The sequence below is a fragment of the Asterias amurensis genome, chromosome 17 (assembly GCF_032118995.1).
Source record: "Asterias amurensis chromosome 17, ASM3211899v1".
Lineage (NCBI taxonomy): Eukaryota > Metazoa > Echinodermata > Asteroidea > Forcipulatida > Asteriidae > Asterias > Asterias amurensis.
In genome coordinates, this window is record NC_092664.1 from 10,404,840 (window position 1) to 10,421,219 (window position 16,380).

The window sequence follows — 16,380 nt, forward strand, 5'->3', positions numbered from 1 at the left end:
TGGACAGATCTTCAAATCACATTCATACGCTCTTAAGAGAAAATGGAACCATCCAACATATTTCTGTAGTGTCTCTCTCTCTCTCTCTAACACTGAGGAGGGGCCCTAATGATGTTGGCTGACTTCATTTTCCGCCTTCCCGGGGCGGACTGTTCCAATTTGCAGAAAGGTTAGATCTCTTTCGGGACGTGAACACTGTCATAACAAGGCATCGTTGCTATGGCAACCAAGGTCTTTCTAAGATTTAATTGCGCTTTAAGAAAATCTTGGAGAAAACAAATTTGTGATGGGATGAGAAGGTATAATTTTATTCATAGACTTGTTAGGGAGAAGAAATTACCTTGAAAAACAACCATGTTTTTGTTAATTGGACACATTTCTTGTTTTGCGTCTTAAGTGATGTGTACAAACAGGAACATATTTCATGAAAAAAGGCCCCAATGTCATAGAGCTATTTAGCGGATGATTTTCTCCTTGATGCAGCAGATTCCATTTATTTGATAGCACTGCTCACCGTACATGTATTGTAAGCTCCAAAAGGTGGAATGCTCACCATCAGGTGTTTTTTAAATTTTATTATGAAAATGAACATGACGTACATTGTAACAACGGGAATCGATGGTGATTGCGTAAGCTGGCCGCCTAATTTTATTTTTTAACTTAACAAACAAAGTTAAAGTTAAAACGATACTATTTTGGTCATTAAGATCTTCCAAGATCTTTAAATTCAAGAGCCCTTTGCAAAATGAAATAAAATAGCCTTGCCCTATTAAAAGTGAAATTCCAGTCGGGCAATATGGTTTTCCTTTTAAAGATGCTATGTCAGATTTTTGGCAGATTTGACTCAAAACTTTTGATTTTGATGAGGGTCGAAAAAGTTACAAGCTTTCATTTGAGCCATTGCTCGAAAAAGTCCGCCAATTATTAGTAGCAGTGAAATAAAGTGGTCAAAATTAGTTTTTGTCGGGATCCCGACAATATATCACGTGACCAATTCTGATGTGTTTTATAAGAAACGTTTTAAATTTTTGTCATGGTTCCTGACCATTAAAAGTTAAAGTTAAACTTTTTTTTCATTAGAGCGGGTGATACTCTTTGAAATACAATTCACTCAAAAAAATCTATTTTTAATATTTGGGGCCAAAAATCTGACATAGCATCTTTAAAGTAAAGAGCACCTCCTTAGTATGAGAGAATTTTCACTTTTATATTAGAATATTTCAAAGGGCACCAAGGCAATGATGTGCGATCGCGGTAATTGCACAAAGGCAAGTGCCTCCATGAAGTTCATACAGTATACATGTATCGGGCCTAACTACACATTGTACTTTAGTACAGAACTTTGAAATTTAGACACAAACAAGTCTCCCCAACCCCTTCCCTTTGTTTGTGTTATTAACCCATACGATTCTATGGATTACAGATCAAGTAGTGTATTTTCAGGCATTGTCAGGGGATATTCAATCTAGAAGCCTCATTTACTCTCCGGCCCCATCAAGCGGCAGAAATGCCTTGGTTGTCATGGTGACACTTCTCTCATGCAGACGAGTTGGAACACAAAACACATGTCGGTACACGGCCTCACCTTTAAGAGGCCTGCTTTGATTTTTAAATCTGCGTCGGCCGAGCCTGATCGAGGTTGACAGAAATCAGAGATCCAATTCCAGGGGGAAGATTCACAAGACTGCAGGGCCTGTAACTCAAAATTGTTACCGTCAGACCAAGACATACTTTAACAAGACCAGAATTTCATGAGAAACAATTTTCTACCACAGTTTAAAGGAACACATTGCCTTGGATCGGACGAGTTGGTCTATAAAAAGCATTTGTAACCCTTTTTTATAAAATGCACATGGTTGGAAAGATGTTTTAAAAGTAGAATACAATGATCCACACAAGTTTGCCTTGAAATTGCGTGGTTTTCCTTTTACTGTGCGAACTAACACGGTCAGCCATTTATGTGAGTCAAAAATTTGACTCCCATAAATGGCCGACCGTGTTAGTCGACGAGGTAAAAGGAAAACCGTGCAGTTTCGAGGCATGTTTGTGTGGATCATTGTGTTCTACTTTTACAACATCTTTCTACCCATATGCATTTTATAAAAAATGGTTACAAACGCTTTCTAAAGACCAACTCGACCAATCCAAGGCAACGTGTTCCTTTAAGATGCAAGCATAATCCCTTGCAAAACATGGATATTGTGTCTCCAGGCGTGACACTTGTTTCCTTACGCACAACACTTATTGCTGAGTCCTTCGGATGGGATAGTACGTAGTACGTAGAGAAATTGGTCCAATGTGTTGTGTAAAAAATGCAAGTAAAATAACCCAGTAACAAAAAAGTACAGTTCCCCCCAGTTGGATTGGCTGCATATTGCGCCACAGCACCTTGCAAACCAATGCAGGAAAATACTGTATGTTGAAGTGCCTTGAGCGTCATTGAGTGACGAATCTGAGCGCTATCATAAGAAGTCACTATTATTATTATTACTATTATTATACAGTGCACGTACCCAGGCCAGTAACCATAATTTTTGGTCAAATCACTGAAACGTGACTACATGCATGTTCCAACTTCAATGAGAAATTTTAATCAATTTGTGCTTCTGAAATTCAGAAACGGGATGTTGGTAAAGTGTCGTGTAAATTACATTACAGTGGCAACCATTGTTAAAATTAATTTAGAAAACAAAACCGAATATTTTTTTTTTCAATTCCAGATATTATGATGCCTTATTTGCAACCCCTTTGTATCACATGAGTTGCAATGTAGCTCATTCACCTTTCATTTCAAATCCATGAATTTATCCTGGATGTGAAGCCACTCTCAGAAAAGTGAACTTAATCACTGTTTTAACCAAACAACCCATGGATCGAAAACAAGGAAGAAAGTTTCAGTTTTAAATGTGGAAGGAAAACTCCAGAGAATAATTCCAGGGAGCAATTGAGGCAATTATTTTTCAGGGATTTTTTGAAAAAAAATGTTTATAAATGCAAGTAGGCCCTCACCAAGGCCAACACTAACCCACGCAGACAGGTAGGGACTGAAAAACCCAATTCTCAAAGTTCCCCTAATCGTGATTCGAACCGAGGTTCCTAAGAGGATGGCATGGAAATACTAAATGCCAACCAATCACCCTTTAATTTGAATATTACACAGCGAGGTTTCTATTCCTAATAATTGACATGAGTGAAAAACACAAGACATACTCTGGACTTATCCAGACCTGAGTTTACTGGCCCAAAGCTGAAATCACTGTCCTGGGGCCTGTGTTAAATTCTAGCCCTGCGGCCCTCAACAAGAGAGTGGCTGATAGCCTTGGTTAGGGCCTACTCGCATTTATAAACATTTAAAAAAAAAAAATCCCTGACAAATAATTGCCTCAACATCCTCATTCACACAAATTCCCCACTCAGCCTCGAGAGTCTTATTGGGAAGTCAGATATAGATACATGATTGGGGAGGAGGGGAGGATGAAAGCTATACACTGTCTGGTTACCATGGAAACACAGACTTAGACACAGATGTTTTCAACCATGCATGCAATAATACCATAAGAGAACTCCGGGACAATGGCTAACGGATGCTGAATTGAGAAATTAACATAATTTTGATGTGCATCGTGTGTGCTTTCAATGAAATTCTGTTTTTTTTTTAAAAGTAGGATTTGATCAGCTTTGCATGCTGGTGGTTTATCAAATTTTTAGAAGAAGATTCTAAAAGCACCGTCCATTACTGTCATCCATTATTTAGCCTTCAGGATCACCTGACTTTGACCAATCTGTGCTATTTTCACAGCTCTGCTTACCGCCGAACTCTGAGCTTAAGATCAACATTCTCCGCTTATGGCCAGGCCTTGGTGCCCCTTCGAAAGTTCTCCATAGACTTTAGGAATATTCCAACGGAAGTGCCAAGCCCTTTGCAAAATCAATATGGTGTTGCTCTTTCAAAGATGCAAATGCCATTGCCCTTTTTTAAAGATGAATTCCATGGGTGGACTGCACAAAGAGTTAAGACTATAGTCTTCTCAAGTTAGGACGAGTAACTTGTCCTAAATTATAGGACTACGTGTAGCCATATGTTTCTAATATCTCTTAGGACTGGGCCCAATTTCATAGAGCTGCTTAAGCAAAAAATTTGCTTAAGCACGAAAATAGCTCGCTTATTTTACACATGTTACTGGCCAAAATGTCATGCCATATACATTGCTTATGACTAGTACTTAGCTGTTGTTTACTTAGCATAACAATTGAGTGGAGTCTTGGCCGGTAATCTGATTTTACTAAGCAATGAATTTTTTGCTTAAGCAAATTTTTGTGCTTAAGCAGCTCTATGAAATTGGGCCCTGGTCCTAAGTTACGACTAGTTCTGAAATCGACCCCAGGCCTGTTTTGGGAGTTGAATTTTTGTCAGTAACATTTTGCTGTCCATGTCAACCAAGGTGTTTTTATCAACAATATGTTGTAAGGTCTTTATGGCATACTTTGATACCAATCAGAATTGACAAATCAGGCCTTTTGTAACACTAAAAATCAAGAACTGAAAATATAATAATTTTGTTTTGAAAGACATTACACCATGAGTGCAGTAGAACTTTTACTTTTAACATTCAATTGAAAACAAAAAAAACATTGAACCCTTCCTCCATTGATTGGACTTGCTTCGAGTCACGAGTCACGAGTCGACCGGCCTGATACTAAAATCAGCACCTCTTGCCCGTCATGCCAGTGGTCCAGCATAAAGTCCGAGCCCCTGACAACGGTTAACACTCAAGCTGTGATTGTGAAATGAACAGGTCATGCTGTCTAACTGTGACTGTGTGATAAATCACATACTATACGGCTTCCTGGTAACCAACAACAAAGGTAGCTTGGAGTATTAAAGGTACATGTATCATACAGGATTGGTCGAGCTGACAAAGTAGTCACAGACAGTGATCACGCTTTGTGTGATCAACCATGAAATAACAAACCTGTGAAAAGTGGGGCTTCATCCGTTGTAGAAGAGCAAGGTTCAGCATGAAAATACTTATAATATTGGTTTTAAAGTAACACCATAAATCAGCTTATTGTGTTAAAAAGAAAAGAAAAAAGGTTTTCAGAAACAGTTCTCTTGAATACGACTTTGTTTTCTAGGGAAAAATCTTTAACAGGAAAAGTTGAAAAGAAAAGGTCCTACATGTAAGTATGAACTTCATAACCAAGGAAGGTAGTGGTAGTACCCAAAGACTAACTAATTACAAAAAAACCTGCATGCTTTCATAGCAATAACTTCTTCATCTGGGCCCAATTTCTGCACTTACAATCAACATTCGGCGCTTACGTGCAAGCATAAAATTTATGCGCTAGCTATGTAAGCGTAGCATGCCTAGAATAGCGTGGAGTACACACGCCAAAGTTCCCCGCTAACCCAGGAAATATGCTTGAGGTTAGCATGGAATTCCCTGCTTCCGTAAGCGCCGATTCTTTGCTTACGGTAAGCAGAGCCAAGAAATTGGGCCCAGATGCATTATTGTCTTCACAATCAGAAAAATGTTTTCTATCTTTAGTATGTACCCTGATGTAGGCATTATAATATGTACCTTTAACTAAGACTCCGAAAAACTAACAGGTGGTTTTTTGATCAAAGCTTTTCTTTAACTGTTTGTTTACCTATTCGCTTTATTCCAATCAATCTCAATTTCCTTACAATTTCCGGATTCAGACAATGGAGAACTTTCAAGAATATAAAAGAACAAGCCGACTAGTATTTCTCACAGTTAAACCAAGCACTGCAGGTTTATCTGCTGCATTCAAATACGGTACAGCCAGGGTTGGTAAAATACTTTAGTTGATACTTTGTAAGTCAATCAGAAATCTCTTTGATTATAACAGTTAAGCAAGACAGTTCCAAAAAGGTTTGGATGTCAATCATTCTGCCTTGATAGCATCTGTTTTTTATATTTTTTTCAATTAAATTTCCTTTTCTTTTTTCTACAGTCCAGCTAATGAGCTAAATACATTCTCACATCTTAATTTTGCTAAGAAGAAATTGTGTAAGTACAGTATTTTGTCCTTTTTAAAGCAGCTCTATAAATTGGACCCTGGACTGGATTTCTCCAACCTGATATGAGCTTTATGAAGAGCTACACTTCAACATCCAATTTCACAAAACTGTACGCAACTGCGTAAGTCCACTATTGCGCAACATTTATGGCACAATTAAACAATGCACAAGTGGACTTACGCAGTTGCAAATGCTTGCGTAAAGTTTTGTGAAATAGGGTGCTGAACAATCAAGACTTGCCCCATGTACAGTAACAGTAAGAGTGCAAACATAGTTACATGTATGCAGGAAGTCGTTAGAACTAAACCATGTTTTGTTGTTATAGAAATATTGATTTTTGTTGACTGTGCCTATTGAAAGAAGTGATCACCATTAGGGACTCTTGAAGGCCTCGCCATTCTAAGAATGATATGACAAGGAAAGTGGGTAGTTAAGGCATTATTAGGAGTGATTGTCAATAAACCTCTTGCTGTAAGTGGTTAAAAATACAAGTACAAGGTTTTAGTCAGGTAAAAGGGTGTACAATTGTTGGAAAGTTTAAATCTGGGTAAACGAATTGTTTTACTTACAATTTACAATGTAAATAACAGACAACAGGGTGTCCAAATTATGATACACCAGGATACATCTGTTTGTACCTCTTTGACTAACACTACGAAGAACATAACGGTAAAATGTTGATTAGCGCAGTTGATCTTTTGCGTTTAATAATAACACACAGTTCTTATTTGTCTTTCTGTAAGGACACAAGTGTCACGCGTAGGACTAGAACCAACTCAAAAAAATCTTCAGCTGTTTACATGATTTTGATTTTTCAAAACGATCCTGTATAAACTTAACACTGTAGGTTTAGCAATTTTATTTGCAAGCCTATACACTAGGTACGTGCTTCAGAAGACCATTGAAACATTGAACTTAAATGTGTGGCAGTGCCTATGGAAGAGTAGTTTTAATTGGAATTTAGTTTCAAAAGTATGTATAATTTATGCATTAAATCTCCTCCAATGGGTATAAGGGTTGTGCATCAATGATTATTTTCACATATCGCAACACACATAACTGGTGACTTTGATTGAAATGTAGAGTCGTAAATTGGTATACATGTCTCTAAAAAAAAAACCATATGACCATATAACTTGGTGAAACGCACTGCAGATACTTTGTAGTATCAACTAATTTGAGAATAAAGGATTCACTTTCTGAGGCTACCCTTTCTAAACAGGCTTGCATAAAAAACTAAAACGACCTTGCCTTCTCAAAAATATAAAAGCCAGGGCTGAAAAAAATATCTATCAAAGATCAGAGAAACCTCCAAAAGAAGCCTTGTAAAAAAACACCTAAATGTTGACTGCTCAGACGTCAAAAGTTTGTCATGACAACAGATCCGATCAAATGGGAATAGACATCAATTTATAATTTTTATTTTATTTTATTAAAATTGTTTGTTGGGGGGGGGGGGGAATTATTGATAACCGATGGAGCTAGGGATACAAGCAATCTTTTAGGGGCAAAAAAAAAAATTAAAATAAACAAACTGGCAGTTTGTTTTGAAGTGACTTGGGGCCCCTTCATATGATCTAGCTTGGCTTCAATTCTAGTTGTATTTAGTGATTTGTGTGGTCATCAAAGCATGCAATTTCAAACTTTGATCGTATTTCAGAGAGGGAAATATTGCTCTGGAGAATTGGTTGATGAACTGGTATGGACTGGATTTAATCAGTGATGAGCTGATTATATTAATCAAAGAACTGTCAACCGATGATTGCCAATTTCCTGTCAGTTGTTTTTACGAGGGCCATTATGTTATTAAGTTGTCAGACTTGGCACTACATATATCAGGCCTGATACTTTACAGAGGTAACGCATCGATTGCCTCCATGCCCCTGGTCATTGCCTTGACGCCCTTGAAATGCTTCAGTAGAAATTAACATCTTCCTCATAGGGTGCCCTTTACCAAGGAGAAAATGCCTTGGTGCCCTTGCCTTTTCAAAAACAAAGCACTGGCACCATGTTTTGTGATAAACTGGTTTACTGGTTTTAACCACTATTCCTCTGGTAATAATTATGTTTATTTCTGTCTTTCTTTATATAGAACCAGCTGCAGAAGACTGAAAATTTGAATGTGCATGGAGAACAATGAACAAATTGTGAGAACAGGAACGATCCTGATAAATCCCATACCTGAAGAACAAAAAAGGTTCTATAATTTACATTTTATGTAGAGAAAAAAAAAAAAAAATTAAAGGGTCATGCCGAAAAACTAGGGTAACTGAAGGCAGAACTGTTGTTTTGTTTTTGCCTACAAAAAAACAGAAATAATATTGTAAAATTGTATAGAACTATGTACAGCATGTTTGTATCATGGATGAAGGTGGTGCACACTACATACACTAGCACACTTGCATGGCCCCACTTGAACTCTGTACTACATGAAGATCTATAGAGTGTGCGCCATGCGATGTTTGTGTTGATTTCACCATGGATCCCGACTGATATTATCTACACAGCACTGCCTGCCTGTCAGTACAATTGTGAAGTGCACTGTGTATTTGAGTGCAAATTTAATCACTGTGTACTGTAAATCCAATTTCAGCAATTCAAAGAATAATGAGAACAATTGTTTGTTGTGCCGAAGGTTCGCAGTTATTATGGTTTCGCGAAAGAGGTTTAATATTTGTACACATTGGGCAATATCAGTGTACAAATAATTTTACAATCGGGGCCCAATATCATGGCTCTGTTAACTGTTAAGCAAAGAATCGGTGGTTATGGAAGCAGGGAATTTTGTGCTTAAGTATTAGTGGGAGTTTTGCTTGCGCGCGTGCATGTTCCTCGTCATGTAGGCATTCTACGCTTACAAGGCTAGCACAGAAATTCGGCAAAGCAGAGAATGGTGATTGTAAGCGCAGAATTCGGCGGTAAGCAGAGCCATGAAAGTGGGCCCTGAATTTGGCAGCGTTTAGGGCTCACCCTTAACACTAGCCCAAAGTACTTTGCACTACATACTTTCACATACACATTCTGTCTATTAAATGATGCTACGGTCTAGTCAACACCAACTTCTCAATTTGCCCTGTAGGGATGTGTATACGACTACAATATGCTACATGTAGGGGAACAAATCTTTCTTTTCAGATGTGAATAATAAACTTTTTATATATGTGTAGTTTTACGACAATGTTTTACAACTAGGATACTTAAACTTTCCAGGGACAAATTAAATGCATAGTTTATTTGTAACCTAGTAGGGGTCTACAAACTTTACAAAAAGGTTTAAAGTACAAGACCTGCACATAAACTTTTTTGTTATAAACTGCCATAACTACTTGAACCGATATCTGTATAAGGAACTAAGAATGTATGTTACATACAAGTACAAGTGTATATCCCCTGTCTTGGCACAATTTTATGCAGCACTCACTACATAGCAATTTTGTGTTTAGTATTAAAGGAACACGTTGCCTTGGATCGGTCGAGTTGGTCTTTGAAAAGCGTTTGTAACTGTTTTTTATAAAACGCATACGAGTAGAAAGATGTTGTAAAAGTAGAATACAATGATCCACACAAACATGCCTCGAAATTGCACGGTTTTCCTTTTACCTCGTCGACTAACACGGTCAGCCATTTATGGGAGTCAAATTTTTGTCTCCCATAAATGGCCGAGTGTGTTAGTTCGCACAGTAATTGTATTCTACTTTTAAAACATCTTTCCAACCATATGCATTTTATAAAAAACGGTTACAAACGCTCAGTTATGGACCAACTCGTCCGATCCAAGGCAACGTGTTCCTTTAAAATACTGAGAATATGGCCTAATGTTTTGGCAATGTCCGTTTCAACTGCAAAGCTGGGAAACCTAATCATGTACAAAATATACAGTCGACTGAAAACGTTGTTAAACTTTGTTATTCCTGATGCAACAACAAACATTGATGAACCACCAACAGTGTGGACAACTAACACAATCATGCCCTTGAATTAAAGTCTCCACTTCCTAAAGGTGCATCTCACAATTTATTTCCCGTAACCAAGGGCAACATCAGTCACAAGAAAGCAGGTTGAACAAAAGCTGTATGTTATAACGTCTGTGTAGATCCCCTGCTGGGATAGAAGTGTCCTTCATTGTATTTTATTGTTTGAGTTTATCAATAATAGAGTTTCTCTCCAGAGAGCAATTTTTCCTTGAAGATGCACTAATGATGAGAATTAATACGCTAGCAGATTGCACCATCCAAAGATCATTATTATGATTAAATGAACTTACCCTTGAAACAGGGTTTCTCGTTAAGGTTTTTTTCAAAACTCTTGGGGCAATCTGGACCCAAATTAGTAGTGGTTTGGCCAACGGATGGTGAATTGAAACAAGGTCTTTGGAACGTTTCAACTTGGTGATTATCTTGGTTTTAAAAGACCTACTGTGCAATCTGGATCATTCTGCAATTTTTTTGTTAAACGCTGTTCTACCCTTGAAACAGAGTTTCTCAACAGATTTTCAAATCTCCTGGGGCATTCTGGACCCAAATTAGTGGATGTTTAGCTGAAGGACGCTGAATTGAAAGCAAGGTCTTCGGAATTTTTTCAACTTAGTAATTATCTCGATTTTACAAGACCTATGATTCTGCAACCTTTTGAAATGAAATTTTTGCTGGTTAGTTTTTTTGTATACCAATGTAGGCCTAGTACATTTGAAACAGGCTTCTCATCTCATAAGGACTTTTAAAATCTCTTGGGCATGAATTCTGGACTCAAATTAGTGGATGTTTGACTGTAAGCATGCTGAATAGAAACAAGGTCTTTGACATGATTTCTACTAATTGCTTTTTATCTTGGTTTATTACAAGACTCCTAGACATGTGCGATCTTGATGATCACTTGGCAATACATGTATCTCAAAAAACGATCCTACATGTACCTTTTGAAACTAAATTTTCACTGGTTAGTTTTATTGACTATCTATATCAGGATTAAAACAATTGAATAAAAAATTAATGAAACACAAGTCACACAATAGTGTTATGATTTATGTCGATCAGGATTCTGCCAGAGGCCCTAAGCTAGCGAATCATGCCGATACATGCAAACTGTAAGTAGATGCGTGCAAATTGTTGCCAATCGATAGGGCCAACGCAAAAAAACCCAAACAAAAACAACAAAACATTACTTCTTTTTTGTAACACAATTTATAGTATGCAGGCCTGATACTTCACAGAGGCAACAAAGGCGATTGCCTCCATGCCTCTGGTCATTGCCTAGGTGCCCTTGAAATTCTCCAGTACAACTTAAAAATTTCCTCATAATGGTGCCCTTTACCAAGGAGAAAATGCCTTGGTGCCCTTGCCCTTGCAAAAACGAAGCATGCAGGCCTGGTATGTGTACATTAATGTTGTATGGCAGGTTACTCTAGTTCACTCATGGACTATTTCTATTTATAACATACCTGCTGTGTTAGTCTTTTTCTTCTGTCGTTTCCTCCGAGTGAACCGTATCTGTGTGGGTGGAAAAAGATGTTCAAAAACAAATACACATTTCAAAATATTTATAAAAAAAAAACAACAACAAAAAAACATGGTATTTTGACGAAAGTTTAAATTTATTAATTTATTTGGGTTTGTAAGTAAAATATTCTGGGGGATTTCTTTAGGAATTCCAAAGGTGCATAAATCTGCTGACCGTGGTACTCCTTACTTTTTATGCACATGCCCAACGCCTTTGGAGCTGTCTCCCTTTATAAAATTCCTTCATGACGGCTCATTGTCTTTGATAAAACCAAAGTCTAAAATGTGTGTTGATTGTGTGGTGGAGGAGGAGGGGGGATCTTCTTGCACAATTTGAAGGTCAACAAAAGATGGCATTAACAAACTCTTTCCTCTAGTTGTGAATTATACAACTGTAATATAAGACGAGCAACACTTTCGCCCTCCTTGAAAAGACTTGAATCAAACACAAAATTCACCCTTTTAAAGGTATCAATGCAGAACATAGTATTACCTTTTACTTCAAATTTCTCGCCCTATTTCATTTTGTATGCATAGCACTGAGAAAGTCGGCCAGGTGAGAAATAAATAAATAGCAATCTTGAAAGAGCAAGGTCTTTTTTTATATCCCCAGCTGAAGTTAAAACCGAGGAAACACTAAGGACGAGTGAGGCTGGAATTTCAAGGAAACGATAGACTACCAAATAAAAGGGAAATGTGGAGTTTGGATTTTCCAATTGGAGAATAACTAAAGAGAAAAATTAATTGAAGAAAATAAACAACCAAAGAGAAAAATTAATGCAAGAAAATAATCAATTTTGCTTATCCAAGAAACAATGACAACGTAGAAATAAACCTTACTTTAACAATATAAAAGAAGCACTTTAAATCACTGTCTTTAAATTAATAATACTTTTACACTTGAAGTTTTTAACTCACACTAATTTTACTTCACAATGTTGCCCTTTTGGTCTTGGAAATTTCACTGAATTTATGTTAGTTTTATAAGTAACAGCAATATTACTTTGGCCTTATGTTTAAACTCAGAGCCTTTCTCAATAGCTTTTGAGCAAAACTCTGCACAAATTTAGGTTGGCAAGCACTCTACTCTTCTCTCTCTAGCCCTGGTAGGACGTTATTCAGTGCTGAGGAGTCAAAACCTCAAGTTCTCCTACAAACTAAGATATGACTGAGGTTTGTTTTGCTAGATAGTGGAACAAATGTTATTATAGTTCTAAAAATGACAGTTGTTCCGCTATCGTGGTGGAGGCGATAGCGGAACAAACCTCATTTTATAGTAGGGGTAAGTTGGAGTAGTTGGCAAAGAACCTAAGTTAGTATATTAATTAGTAGCCCTCCTTCTTGTGCTTGTTGTAATGTATGGCTGTTACTGTTAAAAAAAAGTGTTGGGCTATTGCACTCATTTTGTTTTAAACTTCGGTCTGATCATAGTCGCCATAAAAACGATGTTAAAACTACGAAGAAGAGAGCCAAAAACAACCAGAACACTTGTGTGGTCCTGGTAATATACCCCCGGATAATATTAACAATACCACCTAAATAACTTGAGCAAGATCATGCTGTAGTTGGCAAGCAACTTGCAATGTCAGCTAATTCATAAATTAATTCCTGTTTTTATTTTCAACAAATTGACACAACATCATCAATTTAAGTTATATATTTATAGAACTTTTCATATAACATTTAAGGATCCAGGGCAGGACCTTGGTAGTAGAAATAAAACACTAAAGGAACTCAATCACACTCACTTTAAATCCACAAATCTTCCTGGACCGCTGAAAACATAAACTTTGTTGTCCTCCAACGAGTCCAACGACTTGACTGAGTGGCCTTGGACCGGGGTGTACAGTTTGCGAATTGCACCAAAAGCAGGTTTTTCCCTCGTCGTGAGATTATCCAGAAAAGCATCCATAGTCCTGGTGTGTTTGAAGTTGACAATAACTCTCTTCGGAGGGTAGAACTTGTCGCCATTTTTGTACAGTTGAACGTGACGGGCCGGAGGGGCCAGGCTGGTTGCGACGGTCGCCATTTTGCGGTTGTGGGGCGGCCGCTGCACTCTGCCTCCTCCAAATTCTTTGCCCTCGACGGTGGCACTTTCTTTCTCGGCAATTTTGAAGACAGCAGTTCAAGTAGAAACCACCTGTTATGTTGTCCGATTAAACTTGGTCAAATATGCTATCTCAGATCAGGTAGTGTGTTGTCTATCAACAGTCACATCATTTGTTAATTATTTGTGTAAACTGTAGACGTAGCACCTTCAAGTTTCCAGAATCACTTTATATCGCGGCTAATCCGTATATCCAATAACGTTTCGTGCGTGTTCTAAATTGTATGGACGTTGTGTACATTCGTATTCCAAAGTGTTTGGATGTACGTGTGCATGGCCGTTCATTCATGTACCATGGAATTGTTTACACGAGGGCGCTGTTGTTATTGTGTGTTGTTGTCCTAGTTACACTCATGAATTATTCATTACTCTCGCGTTCTACTTTCGCAAACTTGTTATAAAAGACAAGCGTCTTTTGGGCTGGGCCACTACAAAAACCAGCGAAACTTGATCCCACATGAATGTCCATGTAAAACATTTATGTTTTTTAGTTGAAAAGCCAAATATCGAAGTTCGATTGAGCCTGCAGCATCGAGCCAGATGGTGGATAGCCCATAACTGGCCGGGACTTGGATACTTGCGGTATTTCTTCCGTAGGCAAGGCCTGGGCACTGGGGGTGGGGGAGGGGGAGGGGGCTCCGAGAGGTATTAACTCCGGCACTTTCATTCAAACCTCTTTCCCCCAGCCCCCCCCCCCCAACCGAGAGAGAATCGAACCAGAAATGACAATACTAGATAACTCATAAGAGTTTAGCTGGGGCACCCCGCCCAACATGTTCTCGTGTCCCCCCCCCCCTGTAGAACCGTTAGGCGTGTACCACCACCACCGATGGCCGCCATTCTTACATCGTTAAAAATGATATGACTCATTTTCGAATAAGTGACCGACAACAATTTTTATGAATTTAGACTTTTTGCTGTAGATTTTGTTTACAGTTTTAGGCTATATTCCTGGGGCTTATAGGGCCTATTATAGAACACAATACATGAACATAAAGTATACAAATCTTCGTTGGCGCTCATCGTCAGCAAACCTTGACCATCAATATTGTCCTGAGATTTAAATGTCCTCAATGCCAAACTGTGCGAGTTTAAGTTAAATATCTCCTGCAACACAGAGAATTATCCGCTTAAAATATAAACTCTGTCGCAAAAAAATAATGAACCGACCGATAAAAATGAACGTGCGTAACGTCCACTGTGTTCAATAATATTATAAGCAAGCATTTATATAGATGCTAAGGATAAGGATGCAAAGTGCTTTGAGGTCTCCATCAACAGGCAGGACCAAAATATCCAAAGATCAAATCAAAGATGTCCAAAATAAAAATCACCGCTGGCTTTCGAATTCGAAGTATGATAAATAAAATACAGACAAAAATATTAGTGTTGTCTTCGCTGATGAAATTCACTGTTGTGGAAAACTTTCCTACAATGTGTAAAAACAAACTTGCAAAAAAGTGCTTTCGTTTTGTTCTTTATATTCTATTCCTCCTCTATTCGTGAAAACGACGATGAAGTTATACATCTGCATTCTTTATCCACTGCTGTACTACGTACATGCGTGAGAGGCATTGAATGGAAACCAATTACATGCCAAAACATAGGATTCGAACTGCCTCTAGCTGCCGGGCAACCTCGGTAGTCTAGTTGGTAAGACACTGCTCTAGAATTGCAAGGGTCGTGGGTTCGAATCCCACCCGAGTAACATGCCTGTGATATTTTTTCACAGGACTCGGGAAAGTACTGAGTATACAGTGCTAACACACATCGGTGTATGGGTAAAAACCAAAATTAATATACATGTATATTATTTTCCATCTTTAAAGGCACTGTAACTGTCGAAGACCAATGTTCTCACTTGGTGTATCCCATCGTTCTCACTATCCCATCATATATGTTTGGTTTGCGGTAACACCATGTGTGTATCTACTTGCCAGGTAGAGTTGTTCTTATAGGGAACTGTCTTGCTTTATTCTACTGCCGAGGAGTAGATAATCGGAGGTTCGGGAGACTTCTCAGTTCTTTTCAGAACTGTCCTGCTTTTATAACTATTACCAGGGCGGATGGTATAGAAATTTGACTGGACTACTACTTTAGCTTATAGGATCGTAATAACTGTACTGCCGCGGAGTCAGTTCGGAATTGGTCTCAACGTTTCGACTAGCTGAGACCAATTCCGAACTGACTCCGCGGCAGTACAGTTATTACGATCCTATAAGCTAAAGTAGTAGTCCAGTCAAATTTCTATACCATCCGCCCTGGTAATAGTTATAAAAGCAGGACAGTTCTTTTCAGAACTGAGAAGTCTCCCGACCCTCCGATTATCTACTCCTCGGCAGTAGAATAAAGCAAGACAGTTCCCTAAGAACAACTCTACCTGGCAAGTAGATACACACATGGTGTTACCGCAAACCAAACATATATTGATACCCCACCATGCAATGCCTCAAATCCTATATCCCATCATAACCATAAAATAACAAGCCTGTGCAAATTTGGGCTCAATTGGTCCTCAAAGTTGCGAGAAAATGATGACAGAAAAAACACCCTTGTTGGACGAATTTCTGTGCTTTCAGATAGGAATAAAACTTTTTAAAAGACTTCTAGCTAGAAGTCTTTTATTATTTTAGTGAGAAATTACCTCATTCTCAAAAGCTATGTTTCTTCAGAGGGAGTCGATTACTACAATGTTTTATACTATCAACAGCTCTTCAATGCTCATTACCACG

The 16,380-nt window shown here is 38.1% G+C and overlaps 1 protein-coding gene across 1 annotated transcript in view; it reads right to left on the reverse strand.

Moving 5' to 3' along the window:
• The window catches only part of LOC139949482 (uncharacterized), a 38,417-nt gene extending 24,542 nt beyond the window's left edge, over positions 1 to 13,875 (reverse strand). The window contains exons 1-2 of the mRNA XM_071947843.1: positions 13,290 to 13,875; positions 11,484 to 11,532 (exon numbers count right to left, since the gene is read on the reverse strand). Coding sequence (XP_071803944.1) covers positions 11,484 to 11,532; positions 13,290 to 13,570 — 330 coding nt within the window. The 5' untranslated portion in view covers positions 13,571 to 13,875. The remainder of the gene's footprint in view (positions 1 to 11,483; positions 11,533 to 13,289) is intronic.
• Between the last annotated feature and the right edge of the window lie 2,505 nt (positions 13,876 to 16,380).